Source organism: Culex pipiens, chromosome 2 (genome assembly GCF_016801865.2).
Source record: "Culex pipiens pallens isolate TS chromosome 2, TS_CPP_V2, whole genome shotgun sequence".
NCBI classification, from domain to species: Eukaryota; Metazoa; Arthropoda; class Insecta; order Diptera; family Culicidae; genus Culex; species Culex pipiens.
The window spans coordinates 17,439,005-17,462,819 of NC_068938.1; the positions used below are offsets into that span (position 1 = coordinate 17,439,005).

At 36.1% G+C, this 23,815-nt stretch overlaps 1 protein-coding gene across 1 annotated transcript in view; it reads left to right on the forward strand.

Annotated features, from left to right (window-relative positions):
- Nucleotides 1-23,033, forward strand: part of LOC120419469 (protein bowel) — a 67,104-nt gene extending 44,071 nt beyond the window's left edge. The window contains exon 3 of the mRNA XM_039582155.2: nt 20,019-23,033. Coding sequence (XP_039438089.1) covers nt 20,019-21,306 — 1,288 coding nt within the window. The 3' untranslated portion in view covers nt 21,307-23,033. The remainder of the gene's footprint in view (nt 1-20,018) is intronic.
- Nucleotides 23,034-23,815: the final 782 nt, after the last annotated feature.

The window sequence follows — 23,815 nt, forward strand, 5'->3', positions numbered from 1 at the left end:
ATTAATTAATTTTGATATTTTCTTAAGCAAACATTAACCAGGAACATAAATACAAATATGATTTAAAATCGAAAATGTACTACATATTACTGTTGCAAGCTTCAAAAGTCATATTTTCATGAGTATAAAATAAATATAAAATTTTATAAAATGTTTACTGTTGAAAATGCACTTAAAAGTAGTAATAAAACTCGAGTCTTTCAATTCAGAATGCTGAAAACACCGCCACAATTTTTTTTGAACAATATTATTTATTATTTTAACAAAAAAGAAACAAAAAAAAAGTCTTTACAAGAATCAAGAAATATTTTTTTTTAAAGATGAGATTGAAGATGGGAGTCTTAGTAACTTCCAAAATATTGCTAATTCCTTGATCATTTAATATAAAAAAAACTAAAACAATCATTTCATACTAATGAAAAGTATTTCTCCTAAAGCTTGCAACAGTAGTTTGCAGTTCAATTTCGTGTATTAAACATGTTTTGTATTCATGCAACTGGTTAATGTTTGATTAAGGAAATATGTTATTTATTTATAAAAATCTTGTAATACCCTATCAATCTCAAACCTGTAAAAAATTCGGTTGTATCAGCTAATTCCAAGCTGAATCAGAGCAGACCGGTGTTATTTGTACACAACAATTATGTAATAATCTATTTGTTCTTGTAAAAATAATATTTTAATGTGGTTTTATGATTTAAATTTCAGAATAAATCCCACACATTCAAAAATTCGGTTAAAACTTAATTTTCAAAACGTTTAGCGGTTTGCCACCTTCTACAAAATTGTTTCTTGTATTATTTTACACTTTTTGATGAGTAAATGGCACATGAAACACATTATTTGACAAGTTTCCTGGACTGTTATTTAAAAGTTTCCAATAAATGATTAAGGATTTTTAAACAAAAAACTTAAAATATAGATATCTCAGAAATTTCCCGATGAAACATTTCGCTCTTAGAAGCATTGGAAAGCTGAGAAAATTTCCTATAAGATACTTTTGAAAGTAGCGATGACTATTTTTTCTCCTTAAGGTTGCCCAGAAAACACGCCGTGCCCTAGTAACATTTTTAAACTTACAGGTTTTATCATGGTTCTGAAATTCCTCATACGGCCGAAATAGGCTTTTATGGCCTACTTAAAACCTAAAATGTTACTAGGGTTTAGGCCCTTTGAATATTATAGTTTTTTTGAGTTCAAAAATTTCACGTTAAAAAAATGCAAAATTTTCGCAAAAATTAAACATTTGGAGAACTTACTTTAAAAACGGTGCGCTTCATCAAAATATCTGAATTTCTTTTTTGATTTCAAATATAATTTTGTAACTTAAAATTTAATGAAATTTTTTGTTATAAATTAATAAAACTACCAAATATGTTTTCCCTTTTCATCAAAAAATATAATTTGCTAAATTTTGTATGGAATAAGCCTTTTTCATTTTTTTTAAATTTTTTTTGTCTGACTGATTTTTTTTGGGTGCTTTCGTTTCAACAGCCTGTCAATAATATTTTCCACAAATAAAAATCACTGCTTTCCATACAAAAATGGTATAAATAATTAATACAATACCCAAGTAACATTTTTTTCCAGGCGTTCTACAAGAGCTCTTCAAGATAGCTACAGCATAGCAGTTTGGACCGCGGTAGGATAAAATTCTCTTCAAAACTTCTTCAGGAGTTTGGAAGAGTACTTGAAGAGAGTTTTATCCTACCGCGGTCCAAACTGCTATGCTGTAGCTTTTTTGAAGAGCTCTTGTAGAACTCCTGAAAAAAATGTTACTTGGGTATTTACCTTTTGAAAGATTAATGGGATTTGGTGTCTAGAACAAAGTTGTACGTACAAAACAAAAAAAAAATCATGGAATTCTTTATTCTGATTTTTTAAATAAACTTTTGTCGTTAAAATCGATTTCCAGAAAACGCTAATTTTATTTGTTTTAAGGGAACATAAAATTCCATATTTTTGGAAATTTTCAGAATAGGCAAAACATGTTTGAGAAAGTTTTAAATTCAATTTTTTTTAAATTTTTCCCATGTTCAGGAGGCCAATTTGAGCAACTTTTATTCTACGAAAAACTTAACTTCTATTGTTATTAATTTTTCTTGTATCATTTGTAGTTTTTCACATTTTTTGCTGTAGAACGATACCATTGTTATTTTAATGGGTAAACAAAAATGCGAGTCCTTGTCCGGAACATTACAAAAAATTAGATAAAATGCCAAAGGAATAGTTTTGGCATTTGATGAAAATTGGCTTTTACCTTTTTCAGGGGTTTTCCCCCCTCACAGTGAATTAGTCCACAAGCTGTAAATCAAGAACCACATTACCGACATGGATGAAAATTTGGAAGGATGGTGGGCTCGAAAAATGAAATTTTTTGGATAAATAAACGATTTCAATACTTCAATTTTCGACCGAATTTTCATTTGAAAACCGCCTGATCAGGAGAAAACACACTCCGAGTCCCCTTAAAAAATAGATAAATTCAAATTTGGTATGGAACTGGTTCAGGTTCAGCACATCCCCTTTCAAATGCGCCCAAGAGAGCTTAAATCCATAATGTGGGCTCTGAGAAACCCCCTACCACAAAATTGAGCACTTTTTTACCACACACGGACGTCACGCGTGCTCTACAGTAAATTAAGCGCCAAAACTCGGATATTGAAGATAGACCAACTCTGTCATTGTCAAACAATCGGGCGTTAAAAATCGATCGTCCATGATTTTTTGCAGATTTTTCGAATTTATATTTCTCGAGAAACGATTTGGGAACGAAGCTTGATTTGGCGTCGGAGCCAAAAGCAAACCCTTTCTTTAGTAAGAAAGGCAAAAAAAACCGCATACTCTTTCCAATGGATTCCAAGTTGAATTAAATAGAGAGTTAAAAAAATGATTTCTGATAAAAAATAAAAAAATTACTTATTTTTTTATTGTTTAATTATATTTGCAATAAAAAATGCATTTTGAAAAAATTCACCGTTTTCAATTTTAAACAATTTTTAAGATAACTATATCAAAAGAAATCGAAGTTTTTAATTAAAAAAATCTTTGTTTACCCATATTTTCGAAAAGCTTAAAAAATCATATATTTTCCAGTTTTGAACTTGGTCGGTACGGCCAAAATAAAAAAAAAAAAAGATTTTCCTAATGTTAACCTATCATCCCTCGATTTTGATCGCTGATATCTTGGGAACTGATGGTAGCTGGCTGTTAAAAATGAAATTTTTGTGTATTTTTCTGCTCTTTTGTAAAAACTAATTTTTTTTTTATTTTTGTATGATCGGGCCACACATTTATTTAATTTTAAACAATAGGTGTTTTTAGCCCTTTCAAAAAGTTATTCTTGATTTCCTGTGAGAAATACTCAAATTTTAAATAATCAGAGAAATAATTGTCAGAAATTAAAATTTATTACAATTTAATTTCAAAAGCTGGTTTTAAAACAAACTTAAGCGGCCTTTCGGCAACATTTTTTTAAGAGACGGATTAGTTTCGAGTAGGAAGTCATCCATTTTAAAATTCCACCAAATTCAGCACCAAAGCGTTGAGTGATCGATGACCCCTGCGAGCAGGTGCTGCCACACCTTGTTCTTGAAATGTAAATTCCTATGCATTAAAAATGTTCAAATTTAAAATATTCGAAAAAAAGACACTCTCGATGGTGATAAAAATTCCGGTCCAAAAACGAAGAATTTCATTCACGCTTGGAAAAACTCATTCCAAGGCGAAAGGAACCGGTTCCCATTGACGGATTCGAAGACTTTTCTGTGGGGCGGGGATCAATGGACCATGCTGAAGATAAAGTTCGAATGACCAAAAGTGTGTTTGTGTGTTCTTGATACAGATTTTTTGGCCTGTTACAAGGGTTGTGGGAGTGGTCGCCGGTCGTGATTCCGTTCCGGTCGGTTGAATCTTCGAGCTCATTTGAATATTTTACGGGGCCGATACTTGAAACGTTCATTCGTACGAGCGTGATAAGGAGGGTGTGAGGGAATCAGGGGTTTGCACCGGAACATGAATGAAATTGAAATGGACACGGTCATTCATGGGTGAAGAACAAATGTTGAGGGTGGTTTGAGGGAAGAATTTAAATGTGTGGTTTAAGGTGAACTTGTTCAACCAGAACGATAGAAGAATGTAACTTTAATTTACACTTTAACTGAGGAATCAATTTAACCAATGTTCCATAATTTTCCAAAAATGTAAACAAAAAATATTGTTTTAAAACAAGGAAAACAATCTGCAATTTTCTACTATCCTCCATGACGCAACAGAAATAATCCAGCACGTGGCCGCGCTGCTTCTGCTGCACCGGAATGATTTACGCGACCACAAAAATTCCATCTTGAGATGAAAAAGCGAAAATCGCAATTTCACCTCCCTTATTGTGTATTTACACACGGTGCTGGTGGTTCGTCCCAACAATACCAAGAAGGGAGTCTTCAAAGGGAGCCACTATTCTTTTTTTCTAGGGTGAAGGTGGCTATTTTGGACATTTTCATCAGAAACTTTAGAGTTTGAGCATTTCAGATCGCAATTGACTCAATTACCCTTAATTTCAAAGGAATTCCAGCGCCCTTTTCCAGTCTCCCGTCCAGAGCACGGCAAGTCTTCGAAAGCTCCAAGAAACTGGAAGAACTGGAGAGAATAATTATAATTACAGTTGGCCGCAAGTGATTCACCATAAATCAAAATGCAGGTGGCTCCGTTCTGTTTTCCGTCCTTTACACTCGAGCTGATTGATGCTGGCCTGGCCTGGCTGGTGGAAGAAGTTTGCGCGCTCGTCGAGATGATGAAGGGAAGATCAATCTTGCCTCTTTTTGTGTAGTGTTGTTCGGCAGTGTTATTGTTTCCCTTCGAAGATGTTTTAAACTTTTTAAAAGAAGAGACTAAGATGGCAGTACTGGTGGATTCCTTTTTTAGAGATATTTTTACAGTTTCTTAGGGTGAAAAGATTTGATTTGATTTTTTTTACTGAGAATCTATAGTTTTTTTTAATTTCAATGTTTTGAAAATTGATTTTTTTACTGAGAGATGAGAGATGAGAGATGAGAGATGAGAGATGAGAGATGAGAGATGAGAGATGAGAGATGAGAGATGAGAGATGAGAGATGAGAGATGAGAGATGAGAGATGAGAGATGAGAGATGAGAGATGAGAGATGAGAGATGAGGGATGAGAGATGAGAGATGAGAGATGAGAGATGAGAGATGAGAGATGAGAGATGAGAGATGAGAGATGAGAGATGAGAGATGAGAGATGAGAGATGAGAGATGAGAGATGAGAGATGAGAGATGAGAGATGAGAGATGAGAGATGAGAGATGAGAGATGAGAGATGAGAGATGAGAGATGAGAGATGAGAGATGAGAGATGAGAGATGAGAGATGAGAGATGAGAGATGAGAGATGAGAGATGAGAGATGAGAGATGAGAGATGAGAGATGAGAGATAAGGGATGAGATATGAGATATGAGAGATTTTGTTCGATAAGTGAGTCAAAACAATACAAAACCCCAACTCATCAACCAGAAGCCTTAAATATCACTTTCCCGTTCCAAATCTCACGCCTTGTGGTCATAAATATTTGCATCCATAGTCAGACAGCTTCACCTCTCCCCGCCAGCAGTCTCGCCAGTCATCGTGAGCCAGTAGCAGCCCCCCTTCCTCTGGACAGTTTTATCGCGAGTTATTACCGCGGACTGCAAAGCGTGGGAAGCCTTCGGCGCTGCCGTTGGTGAGTCCGCGACGACGATGCAGTGACAGTCCATGCAGATAAATGTATAATTTATTGTAAACTGAACCGATCGCGGAAGGTTTTTATTTTTTTGCAGCCAACTGGAAATTGAAATCTGCCAGGGTGGGTTTTGCATCCCTCGATTAAGTAGAGATGTTCCAAAAATGTTTAATTTGTAATTCCATAAAATAGAACAGTATGAGTTCAGCTTTTAGCGTGGATGGACGTGTTTTTTAATTTATTTTTTTATTTTTTTTTATTAACAGTCATTCAAATTGTAGATGCAACCTAAAGCCAGCAAACTTTTGAAGCTCAGCTTTGCATCTGCTGCATCATCTCTAAGCGCAACACCAGAAGCGAACGGAAAAATTGTTTTTAGTAACTGGCAGTGGGATTGTAAATAAATACATTTTTACCCCTGGTTGATGGCGGCAGCCGCATGAAGTAATAACCGCCCCAGGGGTTGGTGAAGCTTCAGCTAGTGGAACGAGTTAGTGCTGCTGCTGCAAGTTCGGTAGCAAACCGGAATCAAGTTTCACCATAACTCGCTCCGGCGAGGCTCTTTTTTGTGCTAGAGGACCAACTAACCGTGTGAGGATCCCACACAAGTCTACTGAAACTCAGCTGGAGAGATGAATTATTAGGTTTGGCGTACCGTCCTGTCATAATCACTGTCAGGCAGATTTTTCGGGGCAGGATTTCACCTCCCCTTAAAAAAACGGGTTCTCACAGCAGTACACTTCCGTTGGAGGGTTTTGAGTTATGAGGTAAGCTGCTGTGATAAAGAAAAACTAGTTGATGTCTAGTAAATCATGTTGGGAATATTTTCGGTCTTCACCCGGAAGCTGCAGCGAGGGCAGCTGTACAAAAACTACGAAAATAGAAAGGTGAACTCATCAGCACTGAGCTCTCTAATCAACGAGCATAGAGTACGGTGAAGCGTTGAGAATCGATAATTGAATCCTAATGAGCACTAAGTGCGAAGTTCGACTAGCTCAAGGGTAGTTGAGTGGCTGTTTTTTTCAAACTTTTTCAGGACTGCAGCACTCTGAACTGTTTTTGTTCCGTAAACTGGAGCAAATCGATTGGGAAGCATTGGTAGGGAGGGGTCATGAAAAATCCAGGGGGTTTCCAACCACGGAAATATCAAATAATTGAGTTTTAAGAGTGATCTACATTTTGACCAGGCTGGCGCCGTTATTGATCGAATTATAGTTTTTGACTAAAAACTTGAAAATTCTCATCTCTTCCGTGGCTCACACGTGAACCGATCCCCAAGAGAGCCGCGCAACGGGGCGAAATTCCACAGACAAAAAAAAAGTGCCAGCTTTAAGCGCGTCCCAGGAGGAGTAATTACATACTTTAACTCAACCTCTTCACAACCGCAACAGTGAGAGAGTGAGTTGGTGCTTTTTTTGCGAGCGCGCACTCTCGTCTGCCCTGCGGAATCGACGACCACTTGTGCCCGGGAATCCAAGGGGCGTCCCCTCTCTAGCGCGCAGCACCCCAGCTTTCAAGATGGTCGATGGGAGATTTTTATCTAAAATTAAAATTAATCACTGACCACGAGGTTCGGACCTCGAACGCCTTGTGAAGAGAGAAGGGGGTTTCGGGGGTGGAAAGCGTACCGAATTTGCTGGAACACACGTACTCTCTCATACGTACGATGAAAGCTTCAAGATTGGACCTTGGAACTTTGGAGGAGAGACGCAGATTAATGATGGCCGTCGCTGCCGCCGGGATGGAAGAGGTGGTGCATGAAATTCTTCATTATGACGACAAAAATGGACCAGCAGAGCAGGGTTTGCTGTAATTATGCTCTGGACTCCTTTTCGTGGTCCATTGTCTATACCCGGAGTGAAATCGAGTTCCGAGGAATGGCACTTTGGGATGGTGATTCGCGAGAAATTTTGATGGAAGATGAGAATCGATCCGTATAATTATAACATTAAAAGATATGATTTTTTTTTTTGCAGTCCCGAAGGCGCCCGTTGAACTGGAGCATGCAGATGATGACCTTTCTCGATTCGTTTCCACTTTGTGGATCAGGGTCGTAGCATCGTTTTGGAGGCAGACCCCAAACCCGTTAGCTCGAACTTCTCAGAATTCTAAAATTGACCCATTTTTGGCTTCAAATGTTGAAATTGTTTCATCTGTCATCTCTCATTTCTCAAGTCTTTTTTCTGATAAATTTAAGATTGGGATTCTTTGCAACACAAATTTACAACTTAAATGGTCGAAAATATCTCTCATCTCTCATCTCTGAATTAATTCTTCAGACATTAAATCTTTTCAAGTGTTCCTATTTTTCCAAGAAACTTCAGAAACTCCAAAGTATTATAAATTAACACGATCTGTCACAGCAACTGCCATTTTCAAAACAGAGTCTCTTGCATCCATGATGCATGAAGGCATCACTCTCACCTCTGACGAATGTCCTCTACGAGTCTCCTCCGAACAACTCCGACCAGCAAACAGTAGCGCTACTTTGCTTTCAATGGCGATGATGATTATTATTTTTACTCGTTCCGTGACGATTCACAACAGCTGCGTGGCATGGGAAGGTGGGAAAAACCAGTTAAGGCTAAAGTGCAACCGGAGTGAGCTCCAAAACCAGTCATTGCGATTCGTCCAAGCGGATTTAATTTAAATTTTGTAAAATTAATGGTAAAACGGGTTTCGTTTCTCTAACCTTCATAATTTTTAATTTGTGTGAAAAATAAATACTAAATTTGAAATTTTTGGTATTCCATTCTGCAAGCTTAACAAAAATATTAAAAAAGATAACTTAAACTATGTTGAGAAAAGTTTGAAAATTCCAAAAAGTGAATTGCTCTCACTGTTCCTCACTCGCAGACCAAGTATCACTTTTCGTATTTTATTAAAAATGATAAAACTGCAGCGGACGACGACGATGACGACCAGTTTCAACCAAGGGAGGTCGTATTTTGGTGGCACCGAACACGACATGGTCTGACACCTTCCCGGGATTGTGTTTGGTTTCCGCAACATTTCGTATATACGGTTTTGAGTGCAAGCGGGTTGCACTGAAGTAAAGTCACGTGTTGATTGCATATGAAATGAGTTATGTTTTTTCCATTTTTTTTTTCTAATTGCGTAATATGAATAGTTTGTCAATTTAATATCAGGTATTCCATACTAAACGATATAAAAATGTTTAAAAATATGAAAAAATAAATAAAAACACTGAGCAAAATAGGAACACTATTTTCGTAACATTTTTATAAGAAAAAAAAAATTTTATGAATTAAACTGCAGTTAAATTAACCAAACATTTCCATTATTTTTGCAGAGCCTTAAACACATTTCCATGGCAACATTGAACAACATATAATTTTGATGCACTATTCTAAATATGTGCTAACTTTTTCAAATTGTAATTTAGAATTAATATTAACAGCTTATCTAAGTTTCGAACAGTTCCACATCATCGATTTTTTTACTTTACTATATCGTATTTTTCTCTAAACACATTTTAATGAATAACAATATTCAAAAATGTCATTGGTACACTAAATAAAATGTGTGTGTGTGTGTGTGCGACCAACCAAACGGGACCACGCGGTCGCTTCTTACAAATTGAGTTGTTTCCATGTATTTTAGATTTACATTCTATACATGCAAATAACTCGCATAGGCATTTAGATGGTGTTAGCTCTGCCGAGCTTCGGTGACCCATTTCTACGCTGGCTAGCCGAGCGCGAGGTACCTCAGCTTGAATCGACAAGCCCCGCCCTGAAGAACGTTTGCATCAATCGGATTCAAACGTTATTTAGAACTTCCGGACCCTTGTCAAATGGACAAAGACCCAGCACGTATTTAGTTGGTAGTAACAATATTCTTATTCCAGTCATAGCTCACCAAGCCGTAGTGGTTAGCATTTTTGCTTACCAACCCAAACGACGGGGAATCGAACCCCGACTCGAGCAACTTTGAATTTTCGTTCATGTTCAGAGCTTCAAGAATTTATATTTCCTTAAATTTCTCGTTGGGAGCAGATGGGAATCAAACCCATGACCATTCGCTTACAAAGCGAACGACGTAACCAGTCAGCCACGGCCGCTCCTTTATAGTAATAATTTGGTGTGGTTGTCTTGAATGTCGTGTGTGTATGTCAGAATATATGAAAGAATGGTTGTCTCATAAAAAGAACGAGCTCACCAGTTAACTTCTCTTCAAACGTCTTCAGGGGGCTTGTAACAACAGCGGACACCAGATTTGCTATGGTAAGCACGCGGCGAAATATGCCAGTTACCGCTTGGGCTGCTTCTGCTTGCCTCCGTCGTCCTCCTTTTCCATCTCTTAGGGAACTTGCCACGAAAAACGCTGCCGGCGCACTAATCCGTGCCCCGACGGGGACCGTTCATGCTGTGACCGAGGGCTGCCTAACTTTCTGCGCTCTCAAACTCGGGCCAGGTCTCGCATGCTTCCGGTTCCGGTCGAACCCATCACCACCCTGGCCTACCGGGTTTTTTGACGGCCGCCCTGGAACGAGCACACGTCCTTGATTGAACCGTCCTCCTCCAGCACCGCGATCCATCCAGGCCGGATGTGAGAAAACCGCTTCACTTCCCGACGACTTAAACACAAAATTAACTTTTTCTTCAGACCCGAAATTCCAAAATTGGGAAAAATGACGCAGAGCGAAAAAAAAGTTCAACCTCGCGCACCGGTTGCTGCGATCAATCATTGGTACACTAAATAAAATGTATACTCAAAAAATAATTCAATAATTTTATTATGGAAACAAACTTAAAACGTTGCTTAATCCACCTTAGGTGGGTGGTGCCTTCCTTACATTCATAAAGTTAATACACTACAGAGCCTCAAAAAAGAGTATAAATAAGACTTATTTTTATCAAAATATCTGAGATCCGGCCTAAAAAAGTGTATAAATAACACTTAAGTGGTTATAACTTTTGATAGGGTTGTCAGATCTTCAACGTTTTAGGCTCATTGGAAAGGTCTTTTGATTACCTATACAAAGACAGGTAGATCCGGACAACGTTTTCATGAAAATATTTAAGATCCGGTCTCCAAAAAGGTGCATAAATAACACTTAAGTGCTTATAACTTTTGATAGGATTTTCAGATCTTCAACGTTTTGGGCTCGTTGGAAAGGTCTTTTAAATACCTTTTTAAAAATGTATAGCATGACGGGTTTTCTTACAAAAACCACCCTTTTTACAATCTTCCGGACTTTATTCGAAATCGTTTTTTTAGCATAACTTTTGAAGTACTTTACTAAACTTCATAATATTAACTAGGGTCTTGTGAGACCTCAAGACGGATCGAATGAGACCAAAACGGTCGAAATCGGTTCAGCCAATCCGGAGATAATCGTGCGCATATTTGTCGGTGCACGGACTCACATCTAGATACACGCACAGACATTTTTTCAGAATTTGAAGTCGATTTGGTATACGTGAAGGTGGGTCTACGAGGTCTTATAAAGAAGTTCGTTTTCGAGTGATTTTATAGCCTTTCCTCATTGAGGTGAGGAAAGCAAAAAAGCAAAAAAAAAAACACTTTAAAATAATGTCTGAAATTTAAAATTAAAACAAAATTGGAAATATTGTCGGATGAATATGACAAATAAATAAAATAAAATGTTGCCAAATTGGTGAACGATTTTTATCAGTGATCAAATGATTGTATGATTGATTTTGAATGATTGTAATTTTTGAAAAAAAGGAAAAAAAAATGCATTCAAGACACCTTACATAAATTTGAATTTTGTGCACAATGAGTGGATAACTCAAAATTGCTTTTTTTTATTTTGATAATGTGACTTTTGACAAAGCTTTATCATATCATAAAATGTGTTTTTCTTGAAAATATTAAAAAAAACCTTATTTTTGGCTTTACAGTTTTTGATTGTAAAATTAGATTTTAACGATTTTAACAAACAAAATTATAAGATTAAGACAATTTCAACTCATTTTCCCAGTGATTTTTTAAGCGACAGAAAATCACAAAATTCTAAATTCTTGTTTTTATTTCTAACGTAAATTTCCTTCAGTGTTTTCACCATAAAAGAAACACTCACGGCTGTCACCGTCAGGTTCGCAAAACACGCGTGGGAGGACAAAACGAAAAACTGCATTAATATCGCGCTACTCATTTTTGCTGCTACTTTTTCGAGCGCTGCAATTTTCGTCATTACAGTGCGCAATTTTCCAGTCATGAAAATGCACTTTTATTCGTGCTTTTTCGTGCTCGCGCAAAAAAAAGTGGGTGGAAATCAGGCAATCAAACTCGTTTCCAGCTCCATTTTTTTGAATTTCATTCTTTTCGAGTGCAGAATAGTGAGGGAAAAGAGTAATATTTTACCCGGGTTGATTAATCACTTTCCTGTGCGCGAACGAGCGCAAACCTGGAAGTTAATTAAGTGCATCAGGGCAGAGGAGCTTTTGTCGAACTTGGAGGTGATGAAAGTGAATGCGAAATTTTAATAACCACACCTCGTCAATTTTTTTTTTGCCAGTGGAAGGGAGCTTAAAATTAAATATTCTGTGAGGTTTCATGAACAATTGAATGCTCGTTTTGATTTATTTTTGGACTTTTTATGAATTTTCCAAAATTAACTTCATCTCAAAAAAGCTAACTTTAATCAGCTTCCCCCCAAAGCACATACACTAATTACCACTGGCACACCAAATCGTGTGACCAAGTTGTGGCCTGTTTAAAGCACTTCCCCCACGGCTAATGGCGGTGCTGTTAATTAGCAAAACTATTTATGGCTGCCGACAAAGGAGCAAAAAACACTGAACTAAATCAGCAACTTTGAAGCGGAGCAAATTTTGTTTCATTTTTTGCGCAAACAATCAATGAACAAGTCCGGCAGCAAATTGCTGGAGCAATCAGGTTTTGCTGGTCAAATCGTTTCAGTTCATTAGGGATTGGCTTAATTTGGTGGGGGAAGTGAGTAATGATTTGTTTATTTTGTGGGAGTTTAAGACCACCAAAGTCTAAATCACATGATTTTTTTTTGTCAAATTTTCATTGTGGGAATGTTTCACCAAAAATATCCAAACTCAAGACAAAAACTCTAAATGTTCCAAGAATTGGGGGTCGTATCAAATCACGTTCCAAATCGCACACCTAAGCTTGATTTATGTTTCCTATGGTTGCATCTTTTGCTAATTCTTCCTGCAAAAAAAAACCTAAGATCATAAGGTAGAAAAAAAAACCAGACCAGACGAGACCTCGGGCCGTCCAAAGTGCTTTTTAATGACGGCGAGAAGGGTGTATCGATACTTATAAATACCACAAGAAAAAATATATTAATGCGGAGAAGCTCGGCAAAAAGCTCAGTTTGACCATGAACACATCGTTCCCTGGAAATCGCTGCGAAAATGATGCAGTTTTTCGAACCACTTTTTGCTCACAACTCAAAGAAAGTATAATTTGAGCAAATTTTAAATCAAATCGCTCTAAATCAATTATGCAATCTGATGAAATCCCAGCGTGGGGTCGTCCCAACAACCAAAAAACACTGAAACAAAAACGCACCTCAAAAGTATGGCTCCGACCGCTTCTCGGTAGCTAATGAATGCAAATAACATTAATAGTTTGTTTCCTGTCATTTCTTGCCAACCAGCACCACCACCAGTTCTGGTTGACGAACTCAACGGAGCGAAAAACATTTGCATAAAAGCACTGCACGACCAACCAAAAAAAAACTTGACGAAAAGCGCGCTACAGGTGTGCCACTCGCGCTGACATTTCGGATGTTTATTTTGCGCGAATATCAAATTTGAAATGATAATTCGGAAATTTATCTATTTTTAATACGAGCCAAGTGGCTGCTGCTGTTGCTGCTTGGAGTTTGTGGAAGCCATTAAGATAGCGCGAACGGACGGAAATTTCCACCTTTTTGCTTTCGACGGGATGGTGACGGAAGAAGGTTAGGATTTGTGATTTTGTTGAACTCGTTTTCAAAAAAGGGTAAAAAATATAAGTGTTCCCAGAACGTCGGAATTGTCCTTTTCTTATAAACAATTTTTATATGGTTCAGATAACTATAATAATTAGTTTCATGGTACTAATGGTAAATCAAGGCAAGGTTGCCAGTTAGTCAAACTTCTTATTTTATCGGAATTCAAATAATTCAAATACACTTTTCCACGATCTACAGTTAGCAAAAAAATCAGCATTTAGACTGTTTAAAAAATTATAGCTAAAATTAAAATTCAAATTCTTAATAAGTATCGCCAGTACACAACAGGGTTGCCAAATCATCATTTTTTATGATTCCCCAGAATGGTGTTCTTTTTTAACCCTTTACTGCCGATTTTTTTTGTTTTTTTTGTTTTTCCCTTGTTTAGGAAGACATTTAGAGCCACTTTTGCTCTACGAAAAACTTTACTTCTCTTGTTTTTTGTTTTTCTTGTTTTATTTTGAGTATCTTAATTTGCATTTATCTTTTTAAGTTTATGTTTATTTTTGGTAGTATTTGGCCTATTCTACCACCTCCTATCATTACATTTTGAGAATCTAATTTTTTTGAGTCACTTTTCCTATTTTTAGCTTTTTTACATTTTCTGCTTAAGAATGAAAACATTATCATTTAAATTTAAAAAAAAAATACATAGAGACACAACATTTCTATTATATATAGGAAATGTTAGTAAAAAACACAGCCAAAGTTGACCCCTGAAAATGATTTTTTTGAAAAATATTGGCTGAGTCACTTAAACAAGAAAAACTTTAAACCCTAAAATTTTCTAAAATATTAGGAGTTCTTCTTTCCAGTGATTTTAAAAGATCAAAAATTGGGTGAAAAATGGGTTTTTGGCTATTTTTCAAATCGAAGCCCGTATAGAGGTGAAGTTGGATTGCAGAGGGTCAATATAACTAATAATGTGGAGTAGTTTTCTACGATTTTGCAAATCGATTTTTCTTTTATATAGGTAAAAATATTTAGTAAATTTTCAATGTTTAAAAAATTTTAATTTCGTGGAACTTTTAAATCGTTTCAATAAAAATAATTTCAAAATTATTTAATTTAGTCTTGAATTGAGTAAAATTATTTATGTGTAAACCTTTTTTAATAAACTAGTAAAAAGCTCAGAATTTTTCAAATAAATTTTTTTAAACGTTAACAAAAGTTTTCAATATATTATCGATTGAAAATCACAGGTTAATTAGGTGCACTTAAAAAAATATTTTTCAGTTCTTTATGAGGCTGTATTTCAATTTTCAATTCTGTTTTGACCACCTTTTTGATATTTTCTTAAAAACTATTTTTTCCATAATTCATTTATCTTGAATCAGATATGGAAAATTTTGAACACAGTTTTATAAAAAAAAATAATAATCTCGAAGTAATTTGCGAAAACTTTATACAAAAAATGTCCTCGAAGTAATTTTTTAATCATTTTTCCAAATTATGGTTGCAAAATAATCTTACCTCAAGAATCACCTTGAAGACATACATTTTCACTTGAGTAAAAACTTTTCAACTTCGAATTTCAATTTAAATAAATTAAAATTAATTTTAAAGCGCTTTTTCACAAAAAAATAAAAAAAAGAAGATGATTTAAATGAGTGACCAGAACTTCTTTTTTAAATTTCTTGATAGATATTTGAAACCATTTATAACAAGTCATAACATTTGACTACATTGCAATTTTTCCAATAGATACCTTTACCTGAAGTATGTATTATTGCTAGAACTTTGGTTTAAAATTACTTCCGGGAGATCCCACTTTCCTTTTTTGGACGTTGAAGCAAATTTCCTATAAGTTATCAAATTTGATGATTTGGTAACACAAATACTTTTCAGGGCTTTAAAATAATTATTGGTTGCCTTTCATTACTTTTTCGGCGAATTATTAGACTTTTTTCCAAAAAGCCCTGAAGTTTATTATTTAGCAACTCTGTAATGCGATATAATTGGGTAAAGAAGCCAAATTCATTGTATAATTAAAAGAACTTTTTTTGAAAGTTACTGCCGGATAACGTTTTTATACATTTTTAGACAACTAATTGAGAACATGTTCTATTAGTTAGAAAAATTGAAGAATTGGCAACACTGTCTCGAAATATCTTGACTTTCACAATATAAATTGAATATTTCAAGGAAGATGAAGGAAATTGTTAAAAAAAAAATTGGAACACCTTTCATAACTTCTTTGGCTTGAAGTTTTGTTTCAATAAGCAATTCTGAATTGCATTATAGTATGAGAAAGAAATCAAATCAATTGAAAGCAACGTTTTGAAGACAAACAAAAATTACCTTATTTTAAATTAAAGTACTCATATTAACTAGAAAATTGTTCATTTTTTGAGTTATTCCACAGTTATTTGTAAATTCAAAGGCAAATAATATTAAATAAATTGTTAAGCAATAATTTCTATTTAAAAAAAACAAATTAATCTAAAGATATTAAAAAAGTAAAAAGGCAAAAAATTATAACAGTTGTAAATATTAAAAGACACGACTTGAACTTAAATTTTAAAAATGTTAAAATTGAAGCAAATCAAAATAATTTTGATAATTCCATCATCAGTTAAAAATAAATTTGAAAAAAAGTGAACACATTTCATATCACTATAACAAAAAAAAACTAAAATTACTTTTTTTATGATTTGAATGGCTTTATGTGACATAGTCAATTTTCAGAAAAAATATGATTTTTAACAGTTTTCTCATCAAAAAATCAAAATTTTGATGTCATATTTAATGATTTATGATTCATAAATAATTAAATTTTGCAGTTAAAAACTTGAAATAAATTAAAATCAATTGAAAAAAAAGCAGCTAATCCATAATAAAAATGAAATACCTAAGAGAAAAAAAATGACAAAAAATGAGTTCATCAAAAAGGTTGCTGAAAAAAATAATTCATGCTTGTGTTTTTGAATTTCGAAACGAAAAGTATCACAAAATTATTTAAACATCATTACAGTTATGCATCTATAAATAATAGAAAAAAATCAATTATTTAAAAACCTAATTTTCTCCAGAAATGTTATGTTTTTTAAGCGATCTGTGGTTAAACATTAAAAATTTGTTGAAATATTAAAACGTCTTTATTTGATTGAAAACGCAAAAATAAGCGTTTTTCAAAATATTCTGAATCTTTTGTTGCAAGTTTTTTAAATGCAAGTTTAAATTTTAGTAATTTTGTTTTTCACCCTGAGTTTTTGAGACAATTTTGAAATAGAAAAAATACTTGAAACGAAATTTGCAATTGCCAAGATGGAAACAGGAAAAAATATCAAGTTGTAGAGGCTTCATGAAAAATAACTCAAAAGATGTTCAAGTCTTTGTCCTTTTCAAGACAAGACAAAAATGGTGAAACCTTCCCTCTTGACACTTTCTGGACCCCCAGAGGCTGTAAACCTCTCTCTCTATCTCTCTCACAGCCAAGAAAACGCTCTTCAACACCTCCCAACTACTGCCCATAACAGTGGCGACCAACAAAAGAAAGTTCGCCCGATCTGCTTTCGTGTACCTCCCCGAAAGAGTCTCCTCCAGCAAAAAACTTGCGCGAAATTGCTCGCGCTGACTGACACTTGCCAGTGGTTGACGACCCTTTTCTCGCGAGGAAGTAGCTCAACTTTTAAAGTTCGGCATCGACTCGACTTCGGCTCAATTTGCATAATGAAGGTTTAAGTCAACGACATATTTAAAGTTTCGTCGATTTCATTATTGTAATCATTTCTCGTTCGGTTGACTAGTTTCGAGGCGACACCGGGGGAGTGGCTTCCCATTGATAGACATTTTGCAATTAGCATAAATTAAGCCGCTTTAGGGTGAGAGACTTGAGCGGGGGGAAACCCGAAACCACTTGAGGAAGAGTCAAAGTTGACAATGTTTGTGGATTTTGAAGAAAACTGGAAAACCCTCCAGAACTCGAAACCACCCCTCGGAGCCGTGTTACAGCGATGTAACGAACCCGAAACAAACCAATCATTCCGGTCCGAATGAAATCGAGAAAGACCGAAAAGGGGGGGGCCATTCAACCTTCAACCCAAAATACACACAACCGTCGGTCGTAACAACAGCGAAGCACATGGTCGTCCAAGCAGTAAAACTTTGCCCTTTTTTTACGCCAGACACAAAAAAGTGCATTGCACTTGTGCGCAAAAAGCGCACACAGAACGCTGAAGATGGTACTCTCGGTTTTATGGCTCTCTGGGCGAAGTTCCCCTTTCCAGTTCCGAAAAACTGACCGAGGCAAGAAAAATAAACGTAATAATAACAGATTGTAACGTGTGCGGGGATTCACATGTGCTCGGAGCGGAATTTGGCGCGGGCGCGACGAGCTGATTTGAGGCGTTTTTTCGAAAAGAGACTTGAGCGGTCCAGCGGTGACGAACCTGCAAATTTCGTGGAATGGGCTATTTTTGAATCGTATTTTATTGCTTTGTGTTTCTGGATAGTAAACAAACTTCTTGAAATTATTTTTACAGTAGAAACTTGATAAGTTTCAAAGGAGACTTGACCCCTCAGCAAGCAACGAACCCGCAAATTTCACCAAATCTCACTTTTGCCGCACCGTCGGTCATCAGCATCCATCTGCGAAAGAATTGTTGTTACATGTTTTGTACCCTTCACTGCTCCACAAGAGAGGTAGGATTTTGGTAATTGGACAGGGGTAATTGGACACCATTTAAAAAATCACGTTTTCCTTCGAAATAAAGAGAAAACGGACAAATTAAGTGATAAGGCTATTACTAGTAATGGCAAGATATGGACAAAACAAAAAAGTTGGAATAGTTAATATTTTGGTTAATATGTAAAAGTTTCCAAACCGGTTGGCACGCCTTAAATTCTAATATTTGAAGGTTAAAATAAGGTTTTGCAGGTTATATGGCAAAAAAAGTGGACATTTAGTTTAAGGAGTTGCTTGGTGGACATGCTGAGATATGTACCGTATAAAAATTGTGCATTTAATCCATTTTTATCATCAATAATGCAATTTAATGATAAATAATGCTATGGGTAATTTGACAAGCTTTTGGTAATTTGGACATACCTAAATCTACCTTCAGCCACACAAAAAAGTAATTTTCATGGTTGTATGTAAAAACGGTAAAAAAGCATTTAGATAAAATTAGAGATTTAATATACAAAAACAAACAAAAAGGAATGTGAGCAATGAGAACTTTCACAAAACCCCTATTTTTTTAATTTAGATAAATTTATACCAATATTCAATGAAGAACTCTGATTATACTACATTTTGGGCGTTTCAACAATACTCCAATGTTTGATTGCATTTAATAATTTCTTACATTTCTAATTTCTATGCTGTTTACAATAATATTTAAATTTGAAGAGCTACAAATGTAAAATTAAAAAAAGATAATTTTAGTCAATTAAATTCTATATAAAGATTGGATTATATAATAATAAACGAATACCTTAATCACAAAAACTATAACATTGCTCAATCCAGATCAATGTATTGAATCATTCAGTATTAAATATTAATTATATACTATACACTGATACTATTGTTATCAATCGATTGAATGATCGTTCTATCACAAAATCATAATTTAACCTTTTGATGAAATATTTTTAGCAAAACAACACATCAAAATATAAAGCAATAATAAAACCAGGTTGAAGGATAAAAACCATGCTCAAAAAATCAAATGTTAAACTTATTCTTCAACATGTGTCCAAATTACCCCTCAAAAGGTGTTCATATTACCCCACAAGGTATGTCCATATTACCCCATAGGGGTGTTCATATTACCCCCACACAAAAATGTGGGGGTAATTTGGACACCTTTTGATTTTTGCGATAAAAACGGGTTTTTCTTCAAAATTAATCGAAATGACTAATTTTTTTCCATCAAATACGGTCTCTATTATCCTCTGGTGTCATCCACATTCCTTTAAAATATCCATACAGCCCGTGATAGAGCAATTTCCTTAGGGTGTCCAAATTACCCCACACTCCCCTACTGGCCGAACCTTGGCCGCTGCTGGAACGGGCTTGGGTTGGCCTCGAAGCGTTTTTCGGTTTGTGTGTGCACTTTTTCAATCCTTCTCGGCAGCCACATCTAGATTGTGGCGCGCTTCCGAAGGAGTTGAAGTCGTTGGGGAGGGAGAGGTTAAAGGGGGGCTACTACAGCAAAATAAACAACCTTCTCCGGAGCTGGACATGTTCCGAAAGGGGGAAGATAAACGGTCTTCTTGCTGGTTCACAGCAGATAATTGGAACAAAATATTTTGCATGTTGTGTACGGGACGAGCTGGGTAGTAATTCGATCTTGTTTTTTTTTCTCTCTTGTAGATACATTCACTCGAAGGAAAAGCCCTTCAAATGCACCGAGTGCGGCAAGGGGTTCTGCCAGTCGCGGACGCTGGCCGTGCACAAGATTCTGCACATGGAGGAGTCGCCGCACAAGTGTCCGGTGTGCAACCGGAGCTTCAACCAGCGCTCGAACCTGAAGACGCATCTGCTGACCCACACGGACCACAAACCGTACGAGTGCAACTCGTGTGGGAAGGTGTTCCGGCGAAACTGCGACCTGCGACGTCACGCGTTGACGCACACCGTCGGGGACGTTCCGCCGGACTCGCTGGACGTCGGAGACGACGATCCCAACTTGAGTGGAGACGAGGACGAGTCCGTACTGGAGGTTGATTCACCGATCCACAGTCCTGCCGGGCACCGGAGGTCTCCGTCACCCCCGTTGGACATGCCCGTATCGGCGGAACTCGACGACGACTATCCGGACGAGCACGAGGAGGAAAACGACGAAGACGAGACGATCAGCGTAGCGGGCTTGCCGGAACCGGATCCGACACCCGTAGTTCAGTGCCATCACGAGAGACCTACCGGCTCGAAGAGCCCGTACACCATGCGACCCCAGTACGATCACGGCAGCAGATCATCGACCAGCTCCCAATCTTCTCAACACTCGCAACCAGGCCTCACCGGTGAAGACCTGTCCACCGGAGGCGGAGGTCCACTGCCCGTACAACAACACCCGCACGACATGTTCATGCCCATGCTGCACGTCCGGAGGGACCTCCACCACAAGATCGGCCTCCTAAACCGCGCTTCCGCAACCATCACCAGCGGAACAGGCCTGCTCGAACCCGGTGGACCCACCCCCCACACCCCCTTCTACAGCTCGATCCCACTCCGGAAGCGAGCCATGGGCCCGGACGGCGAACCCCACCCGATCATGGCCCGCCATTCCCTAATGTCGTCCCATCTTTCCCACGCGATGATCAATCAACGACCCCTCATGAAACCCCCCGACCACGACCAACAACACAAACCCCCACCGCCAGACTCCGCCTCCCCCCACGAGTCCCTCCCCATGATGTCACCCCCGTCAACCCTCCCAACCTCCCCAGCCCTCCTCTCCCCCCAACAACCCACCCAGCATCCCATCAATCTCGTGAACCTGTCGAATCCCCCGACGACGACGAACCAACCAACCTCAGCGCCAAGTTCCACGGCGGCAGCAACTGCTTCAACCTCGGCGGCCCAGGCCGCCGCACCAGTTCCAGCGGCTCCGCCGCAGCGCAAGACCGGCTTCAGCATAGCGGACATCATGCGTCGCTAGCGTCCTGCTGAGAAAATCCCCCGAATCAATCAATCATGCTAATGCTAATGAATTCTACAAATGTACAAAAAAAAATAGTGAGGGAATAAGAGAAAAAAAACGTGAGAGGGAGATGAAAATAGTGTCAATCCTTTTCTTCCTTTGGGAGGCTGCAGGGTATTGAGACAGGGAGGAAGCAGCTGGGAGGAGCTGATTAGCGAATCGTAGCAAGCTGCTGAAGAGCTGCTGTTGAGCTAGTTTCTTGCATTATTGATGGCTTCCGACTATCGGAAACGTGGCGAAAACTAAGTGGATGGGAGCGTTGCTCAGTGAGCGGGAGCTAATTAGGGACGGAAAGTTAGGATTTCATGGAGTTTTGAAATTTCTATATTTGTAATTCCAGATTTATATTCACTGAATTTTTTATAATTTTTGTACATGATAACTTTTATTTTTAAGGACGTTAGAGGAAAAACAATTCCAAAATCAGAATTTTGATATAAACATAATTCGAGTTTACGATCCTCTTTTACAAGACTTTTAACTCGTTTTTCTTTTGTAAAATAAAAACAATAATATCAAAATTACGGACAATTGTTGATACAATGATAACAGAATCTTACCAATTTCCCAAGGTTTACCAAAAATGTTATTTAAAGTTTTTGAGCTCTGGTTGAAAGAGGGGCAAAACAACTGTCAAATTCCAAGCTTTATTGTCAAAAGTTTTAAGTGAAAAAAACATTACAAATTGTTTCGTGAACAGTTAAAGTGTAATTTCTGTTCAAAATTTACCAAATATAAATAAATTTGAAAATACTCAACATTTTCACAAAACAACGTATTTTCGAAAAAGTACTCAAAATTTAAGTTTTTTTTTTTTCAATATGGGTATCAAATGATAAGGATTTTCATGCATTTTGAAAGTTATAATATTTTTTTACATACTCCAAATTTTCACAAAAATTTGTATTTTCGAAAAAGTACTCAAAATTTCAGGTCATCTTGTGATCGAAAATTTTTCATACATTTTTCATCGAAAGTTATAACACATTTTTTTGAAAATACTAAATTTTTTCACAAAACAACGTATTTTCGAAAAAATACTCAAAATTTCAGTTTTTACAACATGGGTATCAAATGATCGAGACTTTTCATACATTTCGAAAATATTAAAACAAATTTTTGAAAATACTAAAAAAAATCATGAAACTAGGTTTTTTTTGGGAAAATCTCAATATGGGTATCAAATGATCGGGGTTTTTCATACATTTTGAAAGTAATAACACAACCCATATAATTGAAAAACTGAAATTGTTATTGATGATGTTGTGTGATGTTATTTAGTATTGTCAAAAATTTTGGTGATTATAATCGAAATGTTTAAAAAAATTCCGATCATTTGAGACCCGTATTGTAAAAACTGAAATTTATAGTATTTTTTCGAAAATACGTAGTTTTTGTGAAAATTTTCAGTTTTTTTTCAAAAATGTGTGTTATTATTTTAGAAACGTACAAAAAAGTCTCGATCATTTGATACCCACAATGTTCACACTGAAATTTTGAGTATTTTTTCAAAAATACGTAGTTTTGTGAAAATTTTGGGTATTTCAAAAAAAATATACTTAAGAAATGTATGGAAAAATCCCGATTATTTGATACCTACATTGCAAAAACAAAGATCTTGAGATTTGTCTTTCAAGCAAAAAAAAAAGCTTTAAAAAATCCGGAAAAATACGTATTTCTATAAATATTGCATAACGTTGAATACCAGTATAATGACATGAAATTTTTATAACAATACGTATTTTTTTTAAAGCAATTTTTTCTCGAAAAACAAAATGTCATAAACTTTGTTTTTGCAATGTAGGTATCACATGATTGGAAATTTTTCAAACATTTCTGAATATTTTTTTTCTTTATACTCAAAATTTTCACAAAACTAAGTATTTTCGAAAAAATTATACCAAATTTCAGTTTTAACAATATGGGAATAAAATAATCGAGACTTTTGCATACATTTTGAATATTATAACACATTTTTTCAAACTAAAAATTTTCAAAAAACTACTTATTTTCGAAAACATACTAAAAATTCAAAATGTATGAAAAATACTTAAATTTTGAGATTTTTTGCTTCGAGAATACGTAGTTTTATGTGATTTTTTAGTATTTTCAAAAATTTGTTTCAATAATTTCGAAATATATGAAAGCCAACATCCCATACGCTCTGTGCTTCAGTTATGCACGCCTCGGTTTTGCATTCCACATGTGTGGTGCTTAACCGAGGCATGACTGTACGTTGATTTTTTTTCTCGTCCCCTGATTATTATTTGGGGAAATATTAAAAAGGAGAGGGACAAAAACTTAAATGGCATTGACTTTAAATAAATATATAAAATGTTAACACTCTCATTTTTTTAAAGAAGTTTAAAGAAAAAATAAATAAAAAATATTGTGACTATCCTAACAATATTTTCGATTGATTTTTTGTTCATGGTGCTTTCACCTTAAAAAATAAATCTGGATTTAT